Raw genomic sequence first — 24910 nt, 5'->3', positions numbered from 1 at the left:
TGATTTCTTTTGACGAAATGTATCTGTTTGTCCTACTGTATAAGCTTTTTGCCTCTCAGCACTGGGGGGTGTTCTCCAATTGCAACTGGAAATGTGCCTGGAACATATTAGAACCAAATACAGAATTGTTGACTTACATGTGAAATTAACCAGTGGAGACTAAAACTCTTCAAATGGGATCAATTTTATAAATCCAAAAAGTTGAAATTATTTAGATTAGTGCACCTTGAATGTGATTTTTCTTCTTTGTAGGATTTTTAACATAACTGAGAAAAATTGTTTTTAAAAGTTGTTAATCACTATGAGAGTATTGCTCTTTAAATATTTGACCTGAAGATTTTCTTCATTTTAATTAGTAAAATTAATGTGTTTATCTCTGTATTCATTGGTACCTAATTATTTGATATAATAGAAAGTTGCATCTCATTTTCTCCGATATCAATAAAGGTACCATTGGATACAACCAGCGGAACAGAATTGATACTCTCATGTATCTCCTGGCATATCCACAAAAACCCATGGTTAAAACAAAGACTATTGAGTTGATAGAATTTGAGAAACTGCCAGCTGGACAGAATGCGACAGTTGCTGTGATGAGTTATAGTGGCTATGATATAGAAGATGCTCTTGTTTTAAACAAGGCTTCCTTGGACAGAGGTAAGTGAATTTTCAAAGCTCTAACACCAAAGGTGCTTTGTACAGATTTAGATACAGGCATGATCAATATGAAAGTCACTTGATGTCAAAATGGTAATGTCAGTTTCAAGTGATTTGAATTTTATAATATACAAACAGGAGGTGGTTATGTTTTGGTGTTAACATTTTTTAAATGAATATTATATAGAGGTAATTAGTTAAATATTAATAAGGAATTTTTTTTTCCTTTATTTTAATTTATTGCTGACTTGAGACAATTTAACAGAAAATGTGTAAGAACTTTTTTATTTCCTAGCAGGAATTACAATAAGTGAAATATGTTTTTTGAAAATAGTTATATATTCAACAACAAACCTGTTTGAGAGGACAGTAGCAATATTTGTATGTAAGAGGCTATTTTTTTAATTGTATATCTCAACCCTATAATGCTGTACCTTTTTGTTAGCAAAATGATAAAAGTACACATACACAAACCCTGGCTCATTGTTTTTACGTTTTTCTTCCCCAGTTTTGACAGTTTACTTTTGCAGGTCCCCACTTGGTGGTTTGTTAGCCATCACCTGATCTGCGGTCTGACTTCTGTCTTCATCATCTGTTTCTCTCCTTCCTCCCTACGTACCCACTCTGCCTTCCCCTTCACTCTTCGTAGTTGCTAGGCAGCCATAATAATACTCCTAGACATGTGTCTTTGGCATTAATGTTGGCTGCACTTAATTTATGCCTCTTTTTTTCCTCCAAATGACAACAGCCATGCTTTAAAACTAGGTGTTTTCCTTTCTGATTAACTGGTTACATTTATGTGGAAATCTGAAGACTTTGTGATATCTGTCAGAAACCCCACAACACAATTTAATGATCTGAGTTTACTGTCCTCTTGCTTTTAAGCTCCCACCTGTAAATAAAATGTCCATTTACACTTAGAAGAAAACGCTTCTGATTTCATGCAGTTCAGATTCACACAGCACTCTAGCACGTTGCACTTAATGGCCATTGTACGAAATTTCAAGATCATGTAACGTTTCCAAAGCAGCTGGCTCTCTGAGCCGAGTTTATTATGGCCATACACAATTTACCAGGAGCCATAATGACGAAGACCTTTCTCGAAGACACACAAATATCTTCATCTACTATCCAGTTGTAGAAATGTGTTGTTTCATCGCATGGTCACCTTCATATTTAAAAAATTACATTAGAGCACCGAGATTTTATTTAGAAATCCACTCTTCCCTGAGTGATTTTCTGACTCACATTCTTAGATTTCTTGAAAGAGTTCTGCTTTTGGTGGAGAATCATAAGCAAAGGATTTTACAGCTATGCATTTATTTCTTCAGTAATAGCTGGCATTTAATCTGGAGACTTTTTCCTGTTTAAGTGAACTCTGACATGGCTCAGTATATACTCAGGAGACTAGAGGGAGAATCCAGTTTAAAATAACTGCTTGGCCAAAGGGGAGAAAAGAAATACAGCCATAGCATGTTAGGAAATGTTATTTAGTGCAGGATTGGCAGCTCTTTTGAACAACTGACGAATCTTTTTGTGGGATTCAGTGGTTGAGTTTTTTGCTCCATCTAAAGGTTTTCTTCTGTTCATTTTGCTTACTTTTCTTAATGTTTAGATTGTTAATTGGTCCTAGCACTTTTCCCTCATCCACTAGATAAATGTGGTCTAAAAATGTAATCAGAGTAAACTCTGATCTTCAGGGCAGCGGTGAACTGTCTCTCCCATTAAAATTATTTGATTGCTCCTTTTTATTCTCTCTCCTCTCTGGAGAAAAATTGATGTTTTTGTTTGCTTGTTTGGGACTTCCTCTAAATGCCAAAACCAGCAAAAGGAAAACCTTCCAGAGAAGGTTAGCAGAAGTTATGCACCAAAATGATGTATGAGAAGAATGCTGGCTGATCAGTGAACTCGGTCTGTCTCAACTCAGCCACCACCGTGCTGGGTGACCTTGGCCACTTAATTTCTCTGCTCCTCACTCGTAGCACCTGTAGGATAGAGGGGTTAAACCAGGTGATCTCTAAGGCCCTTTCCAGTTTTCATGTGCTATGGCTCTGTGCTCTCAAAGAATCCCAGTGACATTCTTAGGTCTCTGTCACTTTCCTCCAACCTGACGAGGTATATTCCATGCTGGAAAATGGTTGTAGAGATTCTAGTGTTTATATGGTTAGTACATAGAGATCCTGAGCCAGTTCTTCAAGTTATCAGATTGTTATATGGTTTGGCCAGTCTCAGATTATCTAAATGTAGAGCAGTTTTGGGGTGTTTTTTTGGCCGGGAAGGGAGGTAGAGTGTAGTGGGTTGTTGAATAACACAAATCTTGACTTCTCATAGTTTCATATTACTTGTGGTTCTGAACCCATTTTGGTTTCATTTTAGGCTTTGGGCGTTGCCTTGTATATAAAAATGCTAAATGTACTTTGAAACGATATACCAATCAGACTTTTGATAAAGTGATGGGGCCGATGTTGGATGCTGCTACAAGGAAACCCATCTGGCGACATGAAATTTTAGATGCAGATGGTATTTGTTCTCCAGGTAAAAGCCTTTAAAATTTTTTTTAATGTATACATTTTTAAATTATGAAAGTTATTCAACAGTATTTCTAAATGTTTGGTATACAGGGCAGAAAAAAGTAGCAACCTGTAAAACCCTATCCTAACTCAACCAGTGTGGTCACTTTTGATGAATTTCCTTCCAGTCTGTTTTTCTGTGCATACGTTTTTACATAACAGCAATCTATTCTAGTTATACTTTTCTACTTATTATTTTGAATAAAGCCACTTTAAGGAAATATTTAGAATAAGGTCGTGTCCCTGCATCTACACCAGTATTTCATCATTTGTGCATTTAGCTTACAGACTGACTTCAGAATCCTCTTCCACTAAAAATTGTGACTCTGTTGTACTTATAAACCTGTGATGAATTTTGTTGATACAACCCACAGCCCCTGCCCCGATGAGTCTTGTAGGCTAGCGTGGGAGACTAACGTTTATCAAAGGATCACACACAAACATAGGTCAAATTACAACCAGGTTAAGGAATCATATAAGGAGCTATGAGGCCATTTTGTGGCAAGAGTATCTGACCTAGTCAGGAAGATCAAGGTAGCCTTCCCTGGGGAGGTGACTGACAGCTGCAGGATGAGTGGAGTTAACCAGTGAAGCGGAAGCGGGGGGGGGGTGTCTAGGCGGGGGAAGGGCTTGTGCAGGTGTCCTGCAGCTCGCTCACTAAAGGACCCTGAGGAAGGCCAGTGTGCCTATGGGGATGGGGGGGAGGGGCAGAGGGAGAGGCAGGGCGCAGTGTGGAGAAGAAAGTAGAAGGGAGCCAAGATAGAGGGGGCCAAATGAGAGCTCTTGAGGCCACCAGGCGACAGGAGCCGCGGGGAGGTGGCGAGAAGGGGGGCTGGGTTGGAAAGGTGGGTGGGAGAGGAAGTCCACACGGCCCTGCCCACGGATGCTGCCCAGGGGGTGAGTTGCGGGCGGTGATGCTGCATCCGCTGTGGTGCCCCGAGCCACATGGTACATGGCTTCCCCTCCCTCTCGCTGCCTTTGTTTCTTGGAGAATTTCTCTCACTCTTAAACCTGGGTGCTGTGGCAGGGAAAACAAGTGCAGTGACAGTAGTGTAGTAGTTGGTCTTTGAGCTTACCATGAACAGGTACCAAGCAAAGGTGAGAATAGCAGGAAAGTCAAAGAAATATTTGTATTTTCTCATTGTCTAGGTTAGGTTGGTGGTGACTTATTACTGGTTGAAATAACTAGTAAGTGGCCCAAACCTGTTCTAACACTCAAGGAGATATTTTAAATTGCTACCTACTGACATGAATTTTCTCACATTAATATGGTCCCCTAAATGAGTTTCTTAATTTTATACACAGTGTGATCTTAATCTATGGGTTTTTCAAATGGGCTTGCAAAGTTACAGACAAGCCCTGTTGAGCTCTAGTTCCCACTGTGTGGACTTTGTTTTCTTCCATTCCTGGATTTCATGCACCAAGTCTAATCACATGGTTTTATGCACCAATTATCTTTGCGTTCCACACAGATGATAGTGATTTGTCTAACACCCTTCTCTCTTTCTTAGGTGAGAAAGTAGAAAACAAGCAAGTGCTTGTAAATAAGTCCATGCCCACAGTGACTCAGATTCCCTTGGAAGGAAGTAATGTGCCCCAGCAGCCGCAGTACAAAGATGTGCCCATCACGTATGTATTGGAAATACATTGTAAGGTTTTTAAAAAGAAGGAATAGGGGAAATTGGAAGTTAGCTCCTTTTGGCTGCTGACTCCCAGATAGACATCTGCCCAGTTTCAGCTCCATACCAGCACCTGGACAGCAGGGTCCCCAAACCCAGATCCAAACCATCTTTCTCCCCTCGCCTACCCCAGCCTCAGACATGCTCCTTCTGGGTCCCTCTCTTGGTGAGTGGCACCGCCATCCTGACTCCTTTCTATTACAAACCTTAATTCGGTAAATCCTGTAAGTTCTGTCTCCTTAGCAGTTCTCTTATCCACCAATGATAGCTGTAGCTGTCTGAGTTTGGCCCTCCTCTCCTGCTAGACTCGTAGTTATTGGTGACCACTTATCCGCCTCCAGTCTTGTACCTCCCCACATCTCTCAGGCTCTTTCTGTTACTGCCAGAGTAATTTTTTCCCCTAAATTACTCATCTGTTCATGTTAACTCTATTGAGTAACTAGAATAAAACTTGAGTAGATTGAGTAAAACTCTCAGTGACAGTGTTGCCTGTAGGATAAAGGCCAAATGAAATAGAAATACATACATGACTGTCCATGACGCTTGGCATACGTCTCTAGCCTTACCCTTTTGCACATTGGCCCCCATATTTCTAGTAAATTGTCTCTTATTTTCCAAATGTTCTATCTGACTTCAGTGCATTTACTCATGCTGCTCCCTCTGCCTGGAATTTCATTCCCCCTGGTCAGGACTCAGCTCTAGGGTCCCCTCCTCTGGGAAGCAGTCCTTGATAGCCTGCCCCTCCCTGCTACCACTGTCATCCCCAACCCCTGGTGGGACTGACTGTCATCTCCCTCGGGCCTTTCCTCTTCCGCATACCACTGATAACCTTCTTGCACTTACCTTTCTCTCTTCCTTTATTGGTTGTGTTTCTTTGGGGCAGGAACCATGTCTACTTAATCTTTGTATGTCCAGAGCCTACAAGGATCTGACACAGAGTAGACTCTGAATTAATGGTATGAAAAACAGATAAGAGGTGAAGTGTGTGAAAAAATTCACGATGGGAGAGCTGAGTAGATAAAAGTAATATTTAAAAAGTGGTTAATAATTTGGAGTTGAGTAACAGGCTCCAGCTCAAACCCCAGGTCTGCTTTGTATGAGGCATGTGTCCTGGACAAGTGCTTAACCTCTCTTAGCATCGGTTTTCCTATAAGTTTTCCTTATTCCTTATTTCCTGTAAAGGAATAACAATGTGTGAATAGTATGTGTGGTGAAGATTAAATGGCATTATGCCTGCCTCATAATAAATGTTAGCCATTTTAAACTAGGACTATGCAAGGGATATTGTCACATTTGAATTTGTTATTGAAAAATGAAAGTCATTTTTTCAGAGCCCAAAATGGGAATGGCAAAATATTCTGTGCTAGGTATTACATAAAATATGGCCAGGCTGATAGGTTCACAAAGGGCAGTTTGAAAACTCTGCTTTAGTGACTTCCTCTTAATATTAGCTACAAAGGGGCAACGGATTCATATATTGAAAAAGTGATGATATCTTCGAATGCCGAAGATGCTTTTCTGATCAAAATGCTGCTGAGACAGACAAGGCGTCCAGAAATTGGAGACAAATTCAGCAGTCGTCATGGGCAAAAAGGTAAGTTGTTTCATTTCTCAACTTTTTTATAAAACTATAGTAAAATATTTATTAACCACTTTATATAAGAACTACTTTATAACTCTGCTCATTAGAAAAATTTAGTATGTTTGAAAAATTATTACTGTGTTCTCAAAAGTATTCTTGTTTTACTTCTCAGATTAACCTGTTTATATTTTAATGGCATTTAAAAATATACCATGGTTTTGCTTCGCTATGCTATTTATTTCATTCTACAACTGCTTGAACCAAAATTATAATTATAAATACATTCTAGATGATGTACCTACTAAAGTACAAGTGGCTGTTCAGAAATAAATAGTAATACCTATTTTTTATGAAAGGTATATATTTAAAATACTGTATGTTCTGCTGGGGCATAGTATCATAGGATGTCAGCACCACAGGATACCTTCATCTGCCCCTTTATTTAACAGATGAGAAGTTCACACTCCGCTAGGTAAGCAGCCAGTCATGGCTGCCCATCTAGTCACTGAGCTGGTGTTAGACCCCTGCTCTCCCGCCTGCAGTGCATGCTTTGTCCGCCGCACGGTGATCCTCCTCCTAGATGTTGCTTCTCCATCTGAGCCCGCTGGCGAGCCTCATCCTTTCCATTGACGGTCAATGCTGGGTTTTCATTCATTTTTGGTTTTGTTTTGTTTTGTTTTTTATCTTCAAGAAATGTGTGCACTGTGTCACTATTGATTAACTCATTATCAGTAAGGTCTCTTCTAGTCAATATATACCTAGTATTTAAGCTTGTCCTGGGGTTTGAATTTTTTCTCTGTCTGCCACTTACTGGTTTTAAGAACAGCAACAGCAGCTAACACTTTTGTAGCACTAACTGTGTGTGTGGCAGTGTCTTCAGCACATTATATTTCCTAACTCATTTGTTTTTTACGCAATCTCAGGAGGTAGGTAGTGTTACGATCTGCATTTTATAGATGAGGAAGCAGAGGCACAGAAAGGTGTTAGCCGCTTGCCCAAGGTCCCCAGCTGGTGGCAGAACTCGTTTCTAAACCCTAGCAGCCTGGCTTCAGAGTCCATGCTGTTAACTAACTACTGTGCTATCCTGACTGTTAAGCAGTTAGGATTGTGCCTGACACATAGTAAGTGCTCAAGAAGTGAGAGCAATGATCATTAATATTGGCTGTTATTCATTCGCTCTTCAACTTTGAACCTCACCTTTGCTTATAAATTGCTAGTATGGTATCTTCTTGGTTTTTGTTTTTTGTTTTTTTAATTTTATTTATTTATTTATTTATGACTGTGTTGGGTCTTCGTTTCTGTGCGAGGGTTTTCTCTAATTGCGGCAAGTGGGGGCCACTCTTCATCGCGGTGCGCAGGCCTCTCACTGTCGCGGCCTCTCTTGTTGCGGAGCACAGGCTCCAGACGCGCAGGCTCAGTAATTGTGGCTCATGGGCCTGGTTGCTCCGCAGCATGTGGGATCTTCCCAGACCAGGGCTCGAACCCGTGTCCCCTGCATTGGCAGGCAGATTCTCAACCACTGCACCACCAGGGAAGCCCCCTATCTTCTTGTTTTTAATTGATTGGTTTGAGGATAATTATACATTGTATTCTTGATGATTTTGACTGTTTATTTGCCAAGCAAGTATATCAGATATTACAATTTGTTTGATCAAATGAATCTAGCCTTAGTTGTCATTCCATCAGTGAAACTGTTTCAGACTAAGATACTATTTCATCAGAAGCATTTTTTAGTTCAGTTAAGAGACACAAGATTATTTCAGCCTATCAATATTTTATAAGAAAGAATTGATTCCATCTATAAGTGTGAATTTGACACCTCTACTTCATACAGTTCCCTAAGATGCTAATTCTTAACTTTTGAGTGTTTTTAAACATATCTTGAGGTTCTCGTATTTTCCACTGCTTACTAGTGAAAGTCAAATTCTCTATATTGAAACTGTTTCTCCTTCTCTCTTGGTCTTGACAATTTCTGAGATACACTCCTGAGTCTTTCTGGGGTAGCCATGGCCTTGCTAACAGCCTCTATTTTACTTGACCTATTACCTAGACAAGAGCAAAGCTTGATACTTCCCTTGTAAAATGTTGGCACTGGAAGCTTTACAAGAATGCACACCGTAAGAGGACATCTCCACTCTGAATCAGTCTGCAAACTTGAAGCCCAAATCCTTGTGCGTTACTCCATCAGAGTATTGTGTAAAGAGTTGAAGGCTGGAGTACATTTCAGTGATTATCCACTGTGTTCTCACTCCACTAAACTCCTTGAGGACAGGGACCATGTCTTTATATTTTCATAAGAGCCTTTCTCATAGTAGATACTTAGTAGGTAGTTGCTAACGGTTGAATATATGAATGAATTGAAGGTGGGGGAAAGTGAAAAGCAACAGATTCCCCACTCTTGTTGGATTGATTTTACCCAGGTTTTAATCTGTATATTATATATGAGTGTATATATGTTACAGTATAATCAACGTGCTACTTTTGAAAATGAAAACCACGCTTGATTATTAGTAAGTTCCTGTGAATGCAGACCTCTAGGTAAGATGTCAACAAGTCTTTGTGCTGTTGCATTTTTGCAGACAATTAATATGATATGGTTAATGTTCATTGACAGAAGTGGTTTCCAACTTGCAGTGATCTGAAACATAGCAGATTTTAAAGGTTTGTTCACTCTTAGGGGGCTTTGACTAGCACATCACTATATGAAACTGAAAAAAGTCCTCCTGGGTCTCGATGACCTTTCACTTGTAGTGAGGAGTTTATCTTGCTAGTTTTCCTTTTCCAGATGGCTTTTAATCCAAGGGTAAAACCTTCTGATTAGCCTAGATTCCCTTGATATTCCCTTCTCTTACAGCTTCATTAGATTTATTGAAAAGATTGGGGGGAAAAAAGCAAACAAACAAAAAAATAGGTAATGTAAGCTTTAACAGAGTAATGGGAGGAATGACATAGGATGCTTAACTGAACATAATTTTTATTTCCTTTAAGTATAATTTTTTTTATTAAATAATAAATGCACATGGCTTAAAAAAGTCAAATAGTACAAGAAAGGGTGGCTTGTACTAAAAAACATAAGTCCTTGCCTTTCTTCCAATTCTGCTTCCTAGAAGCAATTTCATCTCATCTTCATCTTTGTATTTCTAAATAATATTCTTAAGCAGCCCTACATTCATTCATCCGTTTTAGATGTCACCTGCTGATCTCCCATTGTGACAGGTAGGAGGACCGAGCACTTTGCTACCTCTCTTTCCTGCTCCCAACCTCCATTCCCTGCATAGATTTATCATAATTTTGAGTTACTTATTTAAATTGCATAATTTGACTACATAAATATTGTTCATTCCCAAACCAAGTAATTGTTGAGTATATTTCCTTTGCTATGTAACTTTATTTTTTCAGAAGTTAATAATTATCTCATTTAAAATTTTTGCTTAATTTTCTTTATTCTTCTTACCATTCTTCTATACCATCAACAGCCTCTCAGCACAGTCTTCCACATGATCAGTAGTCTGTTAGGATCATTTTTTCCCCAGATGATTTCTTTTATAGCACCCCGACTCTTCCTCCTCCAAACTGTGGTGGTTATATTCTCTGAGCCAGACCTTCCCAGCCAACGTGTTAAGAATCGTAATAGGTGAACTGAGAGATCAATCCTTGTAACCCTCAGGAATGCAGGGCAGAGCCTGGGGCAGCCAAGGCCCTGAGCAGCTCATCTTGTGTGCCCTAAAATGTTTTCCAGAAAGGTTAGGAAGCACTCTGTGTTAGTTTGCTAGGACTGCCAAAGTAAAATGCCACAGACTGGGTGGCTTACACAATAGAAATGTATTGTCTCTTAGTTCTGGAGGCCAGAAATGTAAGATCAAGGTGTCATCAGGGTTGCTTTCTGTTAAGGGCTCTCTCCTTGGCTTGTAGATAGATGGCTGTCTTCTTCTGTGTCTTCACATCGTCTTCCCTCTGTACGTGTCTGTATCCACATTTCCCCTTTTTATAAGGACATTAGTCATCCTGGATTAGGGCCCACCCTAATGACCTCATTTTAACCTGATTGCCTCTTTAAGGACCCTGTCTCCCAATAGGGTCACGTTCTGAGGTTCTCCAGGAGTTAGGACTCCAACATATGAATTTTCGGGGATACAGTCCACAATGCACTCTAAGCCTGCTGAATGGTAGTCATGTATGAAATTCCCATTTGAGCCCCTGTTTCTTGGCTCTTCCCATGTCACTTTTCTCTCCAGCCCACCCCCACCCCCATAGTGGGATAGTCCGTCCGTTACGTTGCTGAGAAAGTGTGCATGGAAAGTAAATTTTTTGAGCTCATGTATGTCTGAACATGTTCTGTCATCATACCTGATGTATACTTTGGTTGAGTATAGAATTCTAGATTTTAAAATTCTTCTCCCTAAGGATTTTGATCACACTGCTACAGTATCGTCTGGATTCCATGCTACTTATCTGAATTGTAATGTCATTCTTCCTGATCGTTGTGTGTATGCTCTGTTTCTCTCTGTTTTCCTCCTTCCACCCTTCCCTCTTTCCTCACCCCACCCCGCTCTCTGGAAGCTTTTACTATCTTCTTCTTGTCTTGAATTCTGAAATTCCATAGACCCTTTTTTCATTCCTTGCCCTTGGAAATCAGGCACCCTCTTATTCTGGAAGTTCGAGTTCCTTCAATTCTTGGACATTTTCTTATATTTCTTGTTGGTAATTTCTTCTTCATCATTTTCTCTATGTCCTTTCTGGGTTTCCTATTAGTTAGATATTGGATCTTCCAGAATGATGCTCTAGTTTTCTTACCTTTTCTTCCCCCACTCTCCATTCTTTTCTCTTATTTTTCTTTCTAGGCGATTTGATCAATTTTATTTTCCAGATTTTTTTAACCTACCTATTATATTTTTAATTTCTAATTACAATTTTAAATTTAATTTGTACTCCTCCTTTTTACAACAACAGGTATATATGTATATATTTTTAGTTTTCTTTTAGTTTTTAGCTTTACTTTTTTGATTGTTTTGCTTTTTGGTTTTCTTCTGTTTCTAATTTTGTCTCCGTTTCTAGAGAGGTTTTTTCCCTCCTATGTGTTTTAGGGTCTGGTTGTTGTGGTTGGAAGCTTTCCTTTAATGTCTGCTGCCTCCTTGAACCTTGGAATCTCTGTGTCCCAGGGACAGAACTTGTTGACTGGTGGCTGTCATTGTAGGGTGATCAGGCAGCAAACCATTCAGTTTCTACATAGTAGGATCTTTCTAGCTACTGCCTGAAGGTTGCAGCTGGGAATGAGGGTGGGTGCAGTGCTTAAGGCTATCAGCTGACCTTCTGGAAGCCAGATAGGGGCAGGGGGCTGCAGCCCGTGGTTCAGTGCACAGACTTTCTCTTAATTCCTCTGTATCAGGCCAGCCCCTCACCCCACCCTCTGCTGTAATTGCTACCTGTGGATCATGGGTCATTGTGGTTCAGTTTCTCGGGTAAGTTTTGGGGTAGAAGGGTAGTTTCTTGGCTGTATGGGGTGGAGAATAGAAACTCGGGTTCTGATGATTTCTTATACAGACATATATTTCTACAGATGTTTATTAAGTATCTCCTAAGTGTCTGGTACTATTCTAGGCCCTGGTGATAAGCAGTGAACAAAACAGACAAAATCCCAGCCCTTGTGGGGCCTACATTCTTGTGGACAAGAGAGATAATGATAAGTGCTGAGAAGAAAAAAAAAATAAAAGATAGGGGAGCAGAATAGGAAGCATGAGGGGCAGGAGTGGTTAGTGCTGAAGTTTTAAGTAAAGTGATCGAGGAGCAGCACCTCATTGAAAAGATGACTTTGAGGAAAGCCCTGAGAGCGATAAGGGAGCAGACCCTCTCAGGTGGAAGAGCAGAGGAGGGAAAAGGAAGGTCTGAGGCTGCAGCCAGCCTGGAGTGCTCGAGGCCCGGCCACGAGGCCAGTGTGGCCGGAGCAGAGGGAGTCAGGGGTGAGGCCTCGATGGTCACTCTGTGAACTTCGGCTTTTACTCTGAGGGAGAGGGACGGCCCTGGAGGGGCCTGAGCAGATGAGAAATATGATAGGGCGAGTGGGCGAGCAGTGATACCAGTTAAAAGGCTGTTTTAAGAGCCCAGGTGGTGAGTGGGAAAAGCCTGGTGGTGGGGGAAGCGGTGAGAACGGATCAGTCCAGACCCATTTTTAACGCAGAGCCCACTGGAATTGCTGATGGATGGGGGCCTTTGAGTCGGTCCTGCTGCTCTCAGCCCCACACCTCATCCCCCTTTTGACAGCACTTTGTGAGCCTTCCCGGGAGTGGCGGTGAGGGCTGAGGCAGCTCACTTCCTCGTGCCTCTGCTGCAGGTACTTAGGTTTATTTTTCTCCTTCTTTCAAGTCACTTACTGTTCTTTCCTCTATTCATCAGCTTTCAAAATTCTCTCTTGTCCATTCTTTTTCCTTATAGGTTTATACCTTAATTTTGTCAACTCTCCTGTTAGTGAGGTTTGGAGAAGGAGTAGAGATAAACATGTGTTTCATCTTCCCTGTTTACTGGAAATCCATATGTCCATTATTCGAGAATGTTCAACACAAGAATGCTTAGTGTGCTTGGTTTTTTTCTCTGCAATTTATAGAACTGAAGTTAAAATTATTTTAATGAAAGGTGAGGAGGGTTTTTAGAGCACCAGCCTTTTGTCTGCTGACCAGAGCCTTGCCTCCAAGGTACCTTGTGTATTTTTTTTTTTTTTGGTTGTTCTAATCATTTCTAAGATTTAAAACTAAGTTAAAAATGTTTATAGTTCACACACTCAGAATTATGACATAAATGCTAACAATTATCAGAAGAGTATTAACCACATTTTGTCAACTCTTAATTATCTGAGAATAGCTTATCTTTTCCCTGGATTATTATTGTAACTAAGGTCTACCATTTTGATCCTTTCTGTGAATGTCACCCATCTGAAGTCAGAGGCTTGACAGTAGCAGAAGCCTATTTTTTCAGGTTCTTTTCATTTATATATAAATTGTAAAGATTCAAAAATAGCAGTGGTTTTAAAATATTTGTATATGTTGTTGTTAAATATCAGAATACCTTGTTTGCTAACTTTAAGTATATTTTACATTTATCAAGGGTAGGAAACATGCCCTACTAGTTTATTTAACCCCCCCTATGCCGCCATCACAGCACTTTGCATATTATATGGTATTCACTCAATGTGTCTGTGGAATAATTAAATATCTTAAATGTATAGGTATAACAAGACAAAATCTTCCCTCCCCAAATTAGTATAACTTATTCTTCCTAGTAAATATCAGAAATGGAATGTCTCATCTTTATCCAGACTGGTACCAGGGCTTTCATCACCCTAGACTCATAGCTCCCCAGTCCTAACTGGCCAACTGGCCACACAAGCCCACTGAAGCTTTTCCAACCGAAATAGCTAAATGCACATCCCCACCCACATGTGCGCCCTGGGCTTCAGTGAGAATCTGCCTTGACAGCCCAAAGAAATCTATTTGGTCATATTTAAGTCACTGCCATGGGCTCAAAACCGTATTGGGCTCTCTAGGAGGCAGAAAGGAAACTCAACTCTTGGCTAATGCCCCTAAGGAGTTGGCAAAAAGATGAATACAAAGGATTACATATAGTTAAATATTAAACTATATGGTGAAGACCATTCATGAGAGAGAAGTTGAGAGCTTATTGTAGATAGGGACAAAAGCTCAGAGTTTAAAAAGACCTTTTAGATGTCTAGTCCAAATCCATCTTCCCCAGTATAAGAATTTCTTTTAGATTATTTTTGGCAGATGGTTTTCCACTTTGCACATGAGCTGTGGAGGGGGGCCCTTGCTGCTTTCTGAGGCAGCCGTTCTGTGGTGGCACCGTTCCGATGGTTATATTGAGCCTGAGTGCGCTTTCCTGTAATGTATACCCGTTAGCCCTGCCCTGCCTTGTGGGCTTACTGAATGGACACATTTCCTCTTTTCTTCATGGCCACCTCTGTTCAGCATTCAAAGAAAGCCTTCAGGTTGAGAAAAAGTATAGCAAAGAGGTAGAGATCCTGAGCGCTAAGTGAGCAATTTTATCCCTTTGAAATGGAGACGGTTTCCTAGGAGTTGTTACTGGGATTAAACAAAATGATGTGTGTAAAGCAGGGAGCACAGCGCCTGGAGTACCGCCAGCAGTCAGTAAAGGTAACTGCTGTTAGGTCTGTCCCCTGTCTTCTCTCGCAGGCTGGGCAGGAAAGGAAGGCAGGCTGGGTGGGGTTTGGACTTGGAAGGCTGTGATGAAGATTTTTTTTCCTGTGAAAGAAAAAATGGGGAACAACAGTAAAGAGCAGATCAGTGCAGCGTGCTGACCGACAGGAATAAAGAGAGCCAAGGAGAGGAAGGAGGCCACGGTGACTGGTGTTAAGCCTGGAAATGAGGGCACCGATCACAAAGATGGAGGATCATCTCAAGTGCTTATATTATTAATTAATTGATCCATTTCTAGAGCTTTCACTATGTACCAGGCACTGTCCTAGATACTGGGAATACAGTGGTAAATACTGACAGGGTCTCTGCTTTCCTGGGGTTTATATTTTCTTAGGGAAGGAAACAGATGGAAAAGAAGTAAATAAAAACACAAACACAGTAATTTAAGATAGTGATAAGTGCTGCAGATGAAGGCTGATGTGAAAGAGTGACTGGTTTGCGGGGAGAGGGGGTGTACTGTGGATTGATGGTCAGGGATGGCCTCTTGCACAAAGCGACATTTGAGCTGAGACCTGGAGGACGAAAAGGAGCCGGAGAAGCAAGGGTCTGGGAGAGTGAAGTTCAACAGCCCCGAGGTATCAGTGAGCTTGGCATAGTCAGGGAATAGACATAAGGCCAGTCTGGCCAGGCATGTGCCTGAGGAGGAACATGGTTTGAGATAGTGAGAGAAAAAGGATGGGGCACATACTACAGGGCCTTGTGGCCAAAGGAAAGGAGTTTGGACTTCATACTAAATATGTTGGGAACCAATAGGCCTGTTGGGTGGTGAGTGTAAGCAAAGGAGTGACAAGATCTAATTACTATTTTAAGAAATCACCCTGGATTCCATACGGAGAGCAGACTGGAGGGGAACAGAGAGGGAAGCAGGGAGACTGTGGCAGTGGTCCAGGCAGGAGAGGACGGTGGCTTGGACAAGGGCAGTAGCAGTGGAAAATTGGAGAGAAGTGACAGATTCTGGATATGTTCTGGAATTAGAGCCAACAGGAGTTGCTGATGGCAGAGATGTTGGAGAAGGAAAAGACAGGAACTGAGGGTGAGTTCTGTGGCCTGAGCAGCTGGAAGGGCTATTTACCAAGAAGGGGAGGACTGGGGAAGGAATGGTTTTTTTGGAGTTAAGCAAGGTCAGGGGTTGAAATTTTGGCCCTCAGGTTCGAGATTCCCATTAGACTCCAAGTGAAGAGGTTGAGTAGGCATTTGGATATAGAGTCGGAAGCTCCAGGGAGAGGTTAGGACTAGAGATAAAATTTGGGAGTCACCTGCATTTATAGTATTTACCTTTTGTGTATTAATAGTTTATAAGCATTTTCATCTATATTCCATCCTTTAACCTTTACAATTCTAGTTGGTATTGTTATTTCTACTCTACAGAATAGGAGATTGAGAGTCAGAGTTGTGAGTAGCTTGCTTGCCTACTACAGCTTAGTGCTGGCAGAGTCAGGATTCAAATCCAGATTTTTGATTCCAAGTGCATTGCCCATTCTGTTAATTCCAGTTGAGGTGTTTCTTTTCTCTTTTGATATCCCATTACCACTCTGCCCCCAAGGTTGCCGCCATATTTCCTGAGATTTCCCCTTGGAAAAGACACAACCTTTCCTTGGGACAGAATTCTAATATTTCTTAATATTATATTTAATATTAGTAATTTAAATATTAATTCTAATATTTCCTTAATGAGACACAAAATTCCCTTTCTTCCTGGATAAGCAGCTTCACATAGCACTCCTCTGCCACCACTCCAGAGGAAGCACTATCCTCACATACCTTGTTTTAGAAATGTCTGCCAAACCCTCATATTAAGATATACTCCTAACACAGAGCTGTGTTTTCAGGTATTCCTGTCATTCTAAAATCACCTCATTGTAAAACACTGTCCCCACTCCCTTCTTTAATTGGTCCTCTGGTCAGGCTTGGTAGCTTTGGTTAAAATCCCAAATCTATCAAGAATTTGAGCATATATAAGAGGAAGTGAACTTTTGAGTTCTCCACTTTTCCCATTCACCTGATTCATCTGGCTAGATGTGATAGTTAGAGACGGAAAAGGAGGGGTACTTGAGGGGAGTGACTTGGACAGTGCTGGCGGGGAGCTGATTTGGAATATTCACATGCAGCAGGCACAGCTGGCGGCGTCTGTATGGAGCCCTGCAGCAACCCAGCCCTAAGCGTGGGGCCCAAAGATGAGCTGGATGAGGCCTGAAAGAGTTGGATGCCAGCAAGTAAAAATGTGAATGAAACGGAGAATAGCCCACAATGTCGGTTATGCTATTGTGGTTGTCATGAAACGAGCTGATAAAAATTTCATGTGTCTCACCGTGACGCCTACAGTGATTTCTTTCTGTTTTGGTCTAGACACATACCAGTGTAAGCGCAGTAGTTAGTTGAACTTAGTTTTTACTCTTGAAATATAGAATTGTTTGGAAATTACATATATATATATATATATATTTTTTTTTTTTTTTGGTAACATCTCCTGCAAGCTGACACACATGTGTTCTCTATGAGAAAATATAAAGATTGTTCTGATGTAGGTCATCTTTATGCCCATCTCTTTTTGCCCCTTCCATTTAGAGCATTGAATTTGTTATTCTCGGTGTTTAGAAAGCGATGTGGCCCTGCAGATGGCCTGATTTTTGTCTTTTGTTAAAAGTTTACTTTGACAAAGCTGTTATTAGGAATTCTTTTTGTATATGCATACTATGTAGATGGCATTTCTGTACCTAATGCCTCTTAAAATATCCTCTCTAACAATTAAAGGAGACTTGAAAATTTAGTTTCACGGGACATGAGTGTCTCTCCTGCTCAAGCCTGTTCACTTCAAAGGTGGTAGGATAATTAGTAGCTAAATGAAACAAATGTGAAGAGGAGGCTAAACAGTGGTAGCTATGTGTTCTATGTTACAAAAGCTCAGCAAGAAGATTGAAGAGGCTGCAATAAGTGGGTGATCTGGGGCAGGAGAGTCAGTACTAAGTAGTTGGGAATCAGCATCAGTGCTGTGTGATAAGCAAAGCTTGAATGTAATCGATCAGACAGAGGAGCCCCACTGGAGAAGTGAAAGTGTTTGATCAGTAGCTGTTAAAAATGTGACAGACCCAGTAAACAGCATCACTTTCTGTGACCTGGGTAATGGAGGAGGACCAAGCAGAGAGAGCCAAGCATGGAGGAAGGAGAAAGTATTCCGTAAGGAAGAGGGTGTCACAATTAACATGAAGACTCCTCCAGCCTGAAAAGCAGATAATATTCATTCACAGCACACTTTTTAGATAAGGGAATTCCAACATAGTTTTCCAATGAGAAATTCAAAGAATTTTAATGAAGTACATTCGTCCTTTGGGTCTTTGTGAGGTCCGTTGCGCATCTCATCAGTAAATGCGCAGTGAATCAGCTCCCCCTCAAAGGAGCTGGCCTTTGGTCAAGAATCTCGAGAACAGTTCATCCTTTAGTAGTATGCAAAATATTGGAAAAGGTGAGATGATTTAGTAATAATCTGTACACCAAAGTTATGAAATTGTTGTGTGTTTGTTTACCAAGGAAGGAAAGTTTAGTTTTGTTTTAAATTCAGGTGGTGGTGGGAAAATATTAGAACCCCAAAGTCTTGATCTCCTTTCCCAAGTGTTCTAGACTTCCAGGTACTTCAGAGTGAAGCCATGACTTACATAATAGATGCATAATGATGCTCCACAGGGGAAAAGAGAGCAGAGATGGGTCTGGAATGTTCTTCATGTTTTCTCTTCACATTCTTCCTTGATCAGCTTTATAGATAGAGTTAAAGATAGGAAGACACATTCACATAGAATGCTGATTGGAGTCATGTTTGGAACTAGAATTCTTATTAAAATCAAAATAAGTTATGTAAGCCTCTTGAACTTTGGCATAGGTTCTATATGAAGGGAACTCATCAAAGGCAAACACTTTTATCTTGAGCCTTGCTTTCTATGATGGTTAGTGCATTTATTAGAAGGGTGAGCAGATTTCCTGCTCAGTTGGGTTTTTTGTTTGTTTGTTTTATTTTTTAATCCTTTAACAAAAATTATCTGTCAGCCTAAGGAACTCCCCAAGTTAAATTTCATTTCATTGCTCAGGAAACCAAATTATTATATTTCCAGATTTCCTCTTACTTTTGCTGCCATTCACAATGAGGGAGGAAAAAGTGGACTCCTTTGATGTAGGGGGAAAAAAGGCAATATATCACTTCTCTGAAAGAACATTTCTCAGTCTCTCATGTGAAAAAGGATTAGCACCTCCAACAAAGGTCCTGTGGATCACAGAATCGGCAGCAATACCAAACAGTATTCCAAAGGAGAGGAAAAACTGTATTTGAGCAAGAGTGTTTGTCCTGGCAAACAGAAGCTTTTTAATAACTGCAAATCTGAGATAATGGTATACACTCCTCAGTATCGCCCCCTAAATCCTCAGACAGCTAGTTTAAGTGGAGTGAAGTCAAACTTTGTTTTAAAATAGAAATATAGTCTTACCAAATGCAGTTTTTTCACAGTATTGGTTCATAAGGATTATGCATTTATGGATAACATTGTTTGGAAGATTCGTCTTTGGCCCTCTCTTGTTCAACAAAAGTTTCATTATAAGGTCACTTGCCTCCATTTTGCATTAATAAAAGTTATTCAGCAACCTGTTAAATTAATTTATTAAGATATTAACTGAATGTTTATTAGAAGAAAAAAAAGTCTACCCTGACTTTCCAACACATTAAAGAATCTTTATACAGTAGGTATGAGGAGGCTGTGGGAAGTAAGAAAATATTAATTTGTGTGTGGCAGAAAAGCCAAGAGGGAATTTTGTTTGTTAAACAAGGCTGGGCAAAAACTATGCCTTTTCCAGACCTTCACTTGTTATTTCCATTCTCTATATTATGTTCTCTAAAATTGAGAGAATGAAAAGACTCTGATTTAAAGTAATAATAATAACACCTTGTACTCATGTAGCACTTGAGACTGTCTAAAATCCTCTCTGCTAGTCTGAAGCTTCAAAGTCTGGATATCTTTGGCTCCCTACTTTGCTTGATCCTGCTTGAATGAAAGACTCCAAGTGGGAGGGGGGAGAAGGGGGCCGATGGAGCTAACAGTGTGAGCCCCAAGATAAGGTATATGATGCCAGACAATCCTTCAGAGTTTTGTTCCAAAAAGAAGTTCTGGCAACTCTTACTTTAACGTTTGAAATCAAGATTATTTTGTCCACATAGACACCTCGAGAAGATTTTTTTTAATTTAGATTTTTAAGAACAAATTTTGGTCTTCGGTAGCTAGCCTGTAACCCTCTGACCTTTCAGTAAATATCCAAGTAAAGCTTTGAAATTAGGGTGTTTAGTGTTTTATGGCCCAGAATAAAAATCTCCAATTCTGTTTCCAAATAGTGTAGCCTCAACACATTTTATTAAGCTCTTGACACATTCAGCCATGTGTATTTTGTAAAGTTCCTATGGTTATTGTTTTACAATAGCTGCTTCCAGAAGCATTGTAAGGGTTTCAATTAATCAGCCCTTTGTGTGCTTCAGACTATGCAAATTTATCACATCAAACCATTCAACTGCTCATGGGAAAGCCGTGTAAAAACTGTATTGTCTTCTAGCGCCTCCTCTCATTTAGAGTGATGTTTTAATAAGAAAGCTAATCAAGTTTTCTTATGCATTATTTATCTGTTAACATGTAAGGAAGAGCCGAATTAAAATTATGTCAACCGGGATATGGCAAGTGATGTGATAGATCTGGAAGTGATTCAACAACAGAACAAAGCTAATATGATTCAACAGTTTTTGTCTCCTCCCCTCCCCCTTGGGATTATTTAAGGTGTGGTGTGAGAATAAAAGAAGGTTAATTCAATAACTGGAAAGGGGGAAAGGAAGAAAGGAGTAACCACCTGTGTTAGCCTTCGCGTTTTGATTTAGAGATTTACATTTCTGAATATGTAAAGGCTTATCGAGATGCGTTTGTTCAAAGTAGAAACATATCTTATTTAACACGAACAGTCAAACTTGAAAGCATTCCTCCTGCTTCTTCGGCCCCCGTTTACCACCATATTCATCAGCAGCAAGCTACTCTGCCCTGGAAATCCACAGCCCAGGTCCTGTGAGGTTCTGAAGTTATTAGGAGACACCGTCCTGATCGTGTGAAATGATCTGAACAGCCCAGCGGAGTGAGCTGCTTTTCGGTCTCTTCAGCCACAGTTAGTGCAACTGCATCTGCCCCTTCCATTCATTAAGTTGGTCTCCTTTGCGTTGCTAGTTTGCTTCCTGCTGAGAGTAATTAGGTTTCTTATATAATAATAATTCCTTGTATTTAGATGCCGCCTTTCTCTGAGGACCTTAAAGTACCTCTCAGACATTAGCTCATCTGTTCTTCTAACACAATTGCCTCATGAGATAGGTGCTAATTATTCCCATTCCAAAGACCAAACAGCTAAGGCTCACCAGAAAGTGGTGCTTTATCCCCAAGGTAACAATATCAGTTGAACAGCACAGAGACAAATTAAGGTCACCCGATTCCAGGATGTCCCGCCCTACACAGGTCTGAGCGTCCAAGGAGTGGTGAGCCCGTTACAGATCGCATCCCCCCGGCCCCCATTTATGAACCTCATTAATACCGGGCATTGATACAGTGATCACTCCTTCACCAAACACCAACCCTCTTCTTGCACTAGGACTGATGGAGAAGCATCGCAGCATCATTTCACCTTTGGTTAGTGACAGTGTTAAACTGTGCAGAAAAGTCTTGTCTAACTGGTACTCGCAGAAAGTAAAAGTAGGCAGTTTAGACTCTGATTAGTGTTATTTCAGCAGTACATACTACCTGATTTGCTCTGCATCTCTTAGAGCATTAGAACGTGGTAAGCTGAACTATCCAGGTGTTTTCATGGTCAGTATTCAGTTAGGCTCCTCAGCGTGGGACACCTCTCGAGTGGACTCAGGTCCCTGAACCTCTTCGTATCCCCCGCCTCCGTCACAGCATTTGCCATGCAGCTTATTAACTGAGGGCATCGAGGGAAATGATTCTCTCTCTTCTCACTCAGAAAAGGAAGAGTGAAAATATATATCAACCTGAGAGTGATAAATTTAATCCAAAAGTGGTTACATAGAAGGTAGACTTGCTAAATAAAAAGTTTTTAAATTAAAAAGTGAAGTAGAATGTGATCTTAAGGGGAGACCTGGCTATCAACAAAAGAGAAAACCCTCTGCTAGCTGGTTCTCAACACGTTAAAGTCACACCAAAAAGAGCTCTCAGATTAAAGACGTTGTTACAGTTGTCTTTTGCCAGTTGTTACTTGCTTTCCTGTCTTTATATGGTAATATAACGCTTTAGTTTTCTTCCTTATCTTTTTTCTCACGTTCTTACCTTTTTTTTTTTTTTTTCCTATTTGGGTTGAGATGGATCCATTACACTAAGACTAGTTAAAAATAAAAAAAAGTCCACAAATGACTTTTGAACAAGTGAGTTGCTGTTTACAATTAGAAATATTTTCTAAGAGTGATTTGTCAGATTAACTGGACTTTTGCTGGGTATTCTTAAAATGATTTACGTGTTCTGCGAGGCCACAGAAATAGAAATAACAAATTGGTGTAAGAGCCTCCAGTGTAGGGGCCGTGACACAGAGAACCGTGGCAGTGGGTCCCCAGATTTGCCTTTCCTGTGTGGCTTGGCGGTGAGATTTGTGGCTTCCTGAGACTCCCTAAATTCTTTACCTTTACAACTTGAAATTAAGATTGACGGTGATGGAGTAATATTTTATTGACTGGGTATCTGTAGAACCTTTCTGCTCTAACTTTCTGTGTTTCAGTTTTTCCTTGTTGTCTGTTTTCATTTGTTAAAAGTTCAGTAGTGTAATCTGTGGTCTAATTCCCATTTGGCCCCTATGAGGGCATTAAGTGTTCCCGGGGCCTGTTAAACTGGTGTATTTGCAATTCACTGCCAGGAGGTTGTGCTATAAACAATGGAGTCGAGACACCAGCGTGAGCCGGGGGATGAAATTTTATTTTAAAATCTGAAATGCTGTGTAAGCATTTAAGGTATGAATCAGTAATTGTTTCACAACAGCTTCCATTAGATATGGTTTATTTGTAGTCCATCCCCTTTTCAGGGATCCAGGGGAGTGTTAACACACTGAAGCGTACTGCATATCATTTACATTTTTAAACCAGTGTTAAAGGAAAGTAACTATAACTTTTAAGAGTTCTAAATATTGGAAGAGATTCTTATGCCTCTGTCCCTGGAGAAACCAGAGTTTTAATTTTTCATCTGAAAAATAAGAAAAAAACCTTCCTACTTTAATTAAGGATTTGAATAATTCTGAAACAGAAATACCTTTAAAAAAAGAAAGAGAAGTCTGGTTCTAAGATTGAGAACTCTCTTCCCCCCACCAAATGAATTCAGTAAAATACAAACTTTAAAAAATCATTTGTCTGATTTGAGATTCGAGATCATCAAATTCTGTCTAAATATTTTGTTTTAACTTCTAAGCTCATTATGGTTTCTTTGTGTTAACTTGTATTAAAATCTGTCAGCTATGACTGGTCTCATAAGCACAGTCAGCGGACCAGAATAAGTTAATTATTTACTTGTGTCACTAGTGCTCTTCATCTAATGAAATGCACAGCTGTGTTAGATCTGCAGTTGGATGTGTAGCTTCCATTGTTCCACAAGTCAGCAGAGGGTAGAAGCCGCAATGATGGAGAGCCCTCAGTTCTTTCTGCTGTTCTGGCTTTCTGTGTCGATTTCATGGATCTTTTATCATTCACTTTCACACAAAACAAACAACACAGGCCTGTCTGCTATGGGAACCATCTTGGCATATAAAAGGGTTTTCAGAGCCTAAAGTAATTTTAAGTTAGCTAAGATTTAATTTTTGGCTTACAGGTGCCCTTGATTCAGATGTGGCCAAAGCCATTCCTATAATGGAATGAAAAAATCTGTAAGTGACTTATATAACCAATGTATTTTTAAACTGCAATGTCAGAAAAGGGCTGATAAGAAAGTAACTTCCCAAGAAAGGAATCTCTATACCAAATATTAGTCAGATTTCAAGCAGAGTTATTGGGAGATTCAGATTTCAGGGGAGGGAGCATTGCTTTCGTTTTAATAACAAAATGAAGTTAAATTTGCTTGATTAAACTTGTCACCTAAGACTGAGAATACAAAATGCAAATCATGCCACTCCTTACCCTCCCCCAACATGAGTGTGTCCTGCTTCCGCAGTGGGTTTCTGTACCTCCTGCACCTCACTCCCACCTTCTCTTGTCGGGGGTGAACAGGCAGCTTCCTCTCGAGCAGACGCCAGCATCCCCCTGTGAACTGCTGCTGAAGGGGTGCCGAGGCTTTTCTTCAGTTTTGTTTCTAAGGGATGTAGCTGAACCTTCCACCTCCTCACCAGCCAAAGTGACATTCTCACCCAAGCACGTCCCAGGGACTGGCCTCTTTAGGCATTGCTGTTTTTAACATTTTGTTCACTGCTAAACAATGTTGTTGTCGGTTGCACCTAGATTTACAGTTTGATCTCTTTCAGAGTAGATTTCCCAGTAGCCCTAGTGTTTTGTCAGATAATTTCAGTGTGGACAAGATGGATTTTTGGAGGGAAGAAAGGAGAGTCACAGACTCTGCTTGATTTAAATTCTAACACATTGTAGCTGAATTTGAAATAAAGTGAACTGAATGTTTCTGGGCTTAATGTAGGAAAGCATGTGTTCTCTATAATAAACAATACAATTTCAACCAAAAAGGCATGCTCTAGAATTCAACTTCATGAACCGAATTACCATATTGTTTGTAGCCACTGGAAATCTGAACATTGATAACCGATGTTAAATAGGCAGATGGCACTCTTTTTCTTTAGACTTCAGGTCTTGATGATTATAACATGCACAAAAATTTTATTTTAAAATAGTTTGAGTAATTATGTAGAAATCAAACTGAGGAAAGAAACATTTCTTTGAGAACACTTTCTTTTCAATAGGTGCAGATGGTTGATAACTTTGTATACAAAGGAAAAGAAATTTCATGTTAAGAAATATAAAAGCATTTTTTTCTTGGTCCAATGCCATTGTACACTAGTTTTCTAATTCTGAATTAGGTAGCTTGCGGTGAACAATCTAAATTGTACCCGTATAGTCATTCTACCAAGAAAGAAATCAGAGGAATTTAAAACTATTTAAGCAATAAGATCCCTTACAGGTTAGAATAATATTTGGGGAGTAATAAAGTA

General features: G+C 40.1%; 1 protein-coding gene across 4 annotated transcripts in view; it reads left to right on the top strand.

Moving 5' to 3' along the window:
• The window catches only part of POLR3B (RNA polymerase III subunit B), a 115127-nt gene that overhangs the window by 73817 nt on the left and 16400 nt on the right, over nt 1–24910 (top strand). For 3 of the 4 annotated variants that reach the window (XM_082419371.1, XM_082419372.1, XM_082419373.1), the window contains exons 20-23: nt 448–657; nt 3034–3192; nt 4739–4856; nt 6358–6500. In XM_082419371.1, the coding sequence (XP_082275497.1) occupies nt 448–657; nt 3034–3192; nt 4739–4856; nt 6358–6500 (630 nt within the window). Of the gene's footprint in view, nt 1–447; nt 658–3033; nt 3193–4738; nt 4857–6357; nt 6501–23568; nt 23624–24910 lie in introns of all 4 variants that reach the window. The other variant, XM_082419374.1, reaches the window with a different exon arrangement.

This window comes from Balaenoptera physalus, assembly GCF_965194825.1.
Source record: "Balaenoptera physalus genome assembly, chromosome: 13".
Classification (NCBI taxonomy): Eukaryota; Metazoa; Chordata; class Mammalia; order Artiodactyla; family Balaenopteridae; genus Balaenoptera; species Balaenoptera physalus.
Note: the sequence above shows the minus strand (reverse complement) of the source record. Positions and strands in the feature narration are given on the sequence as shown.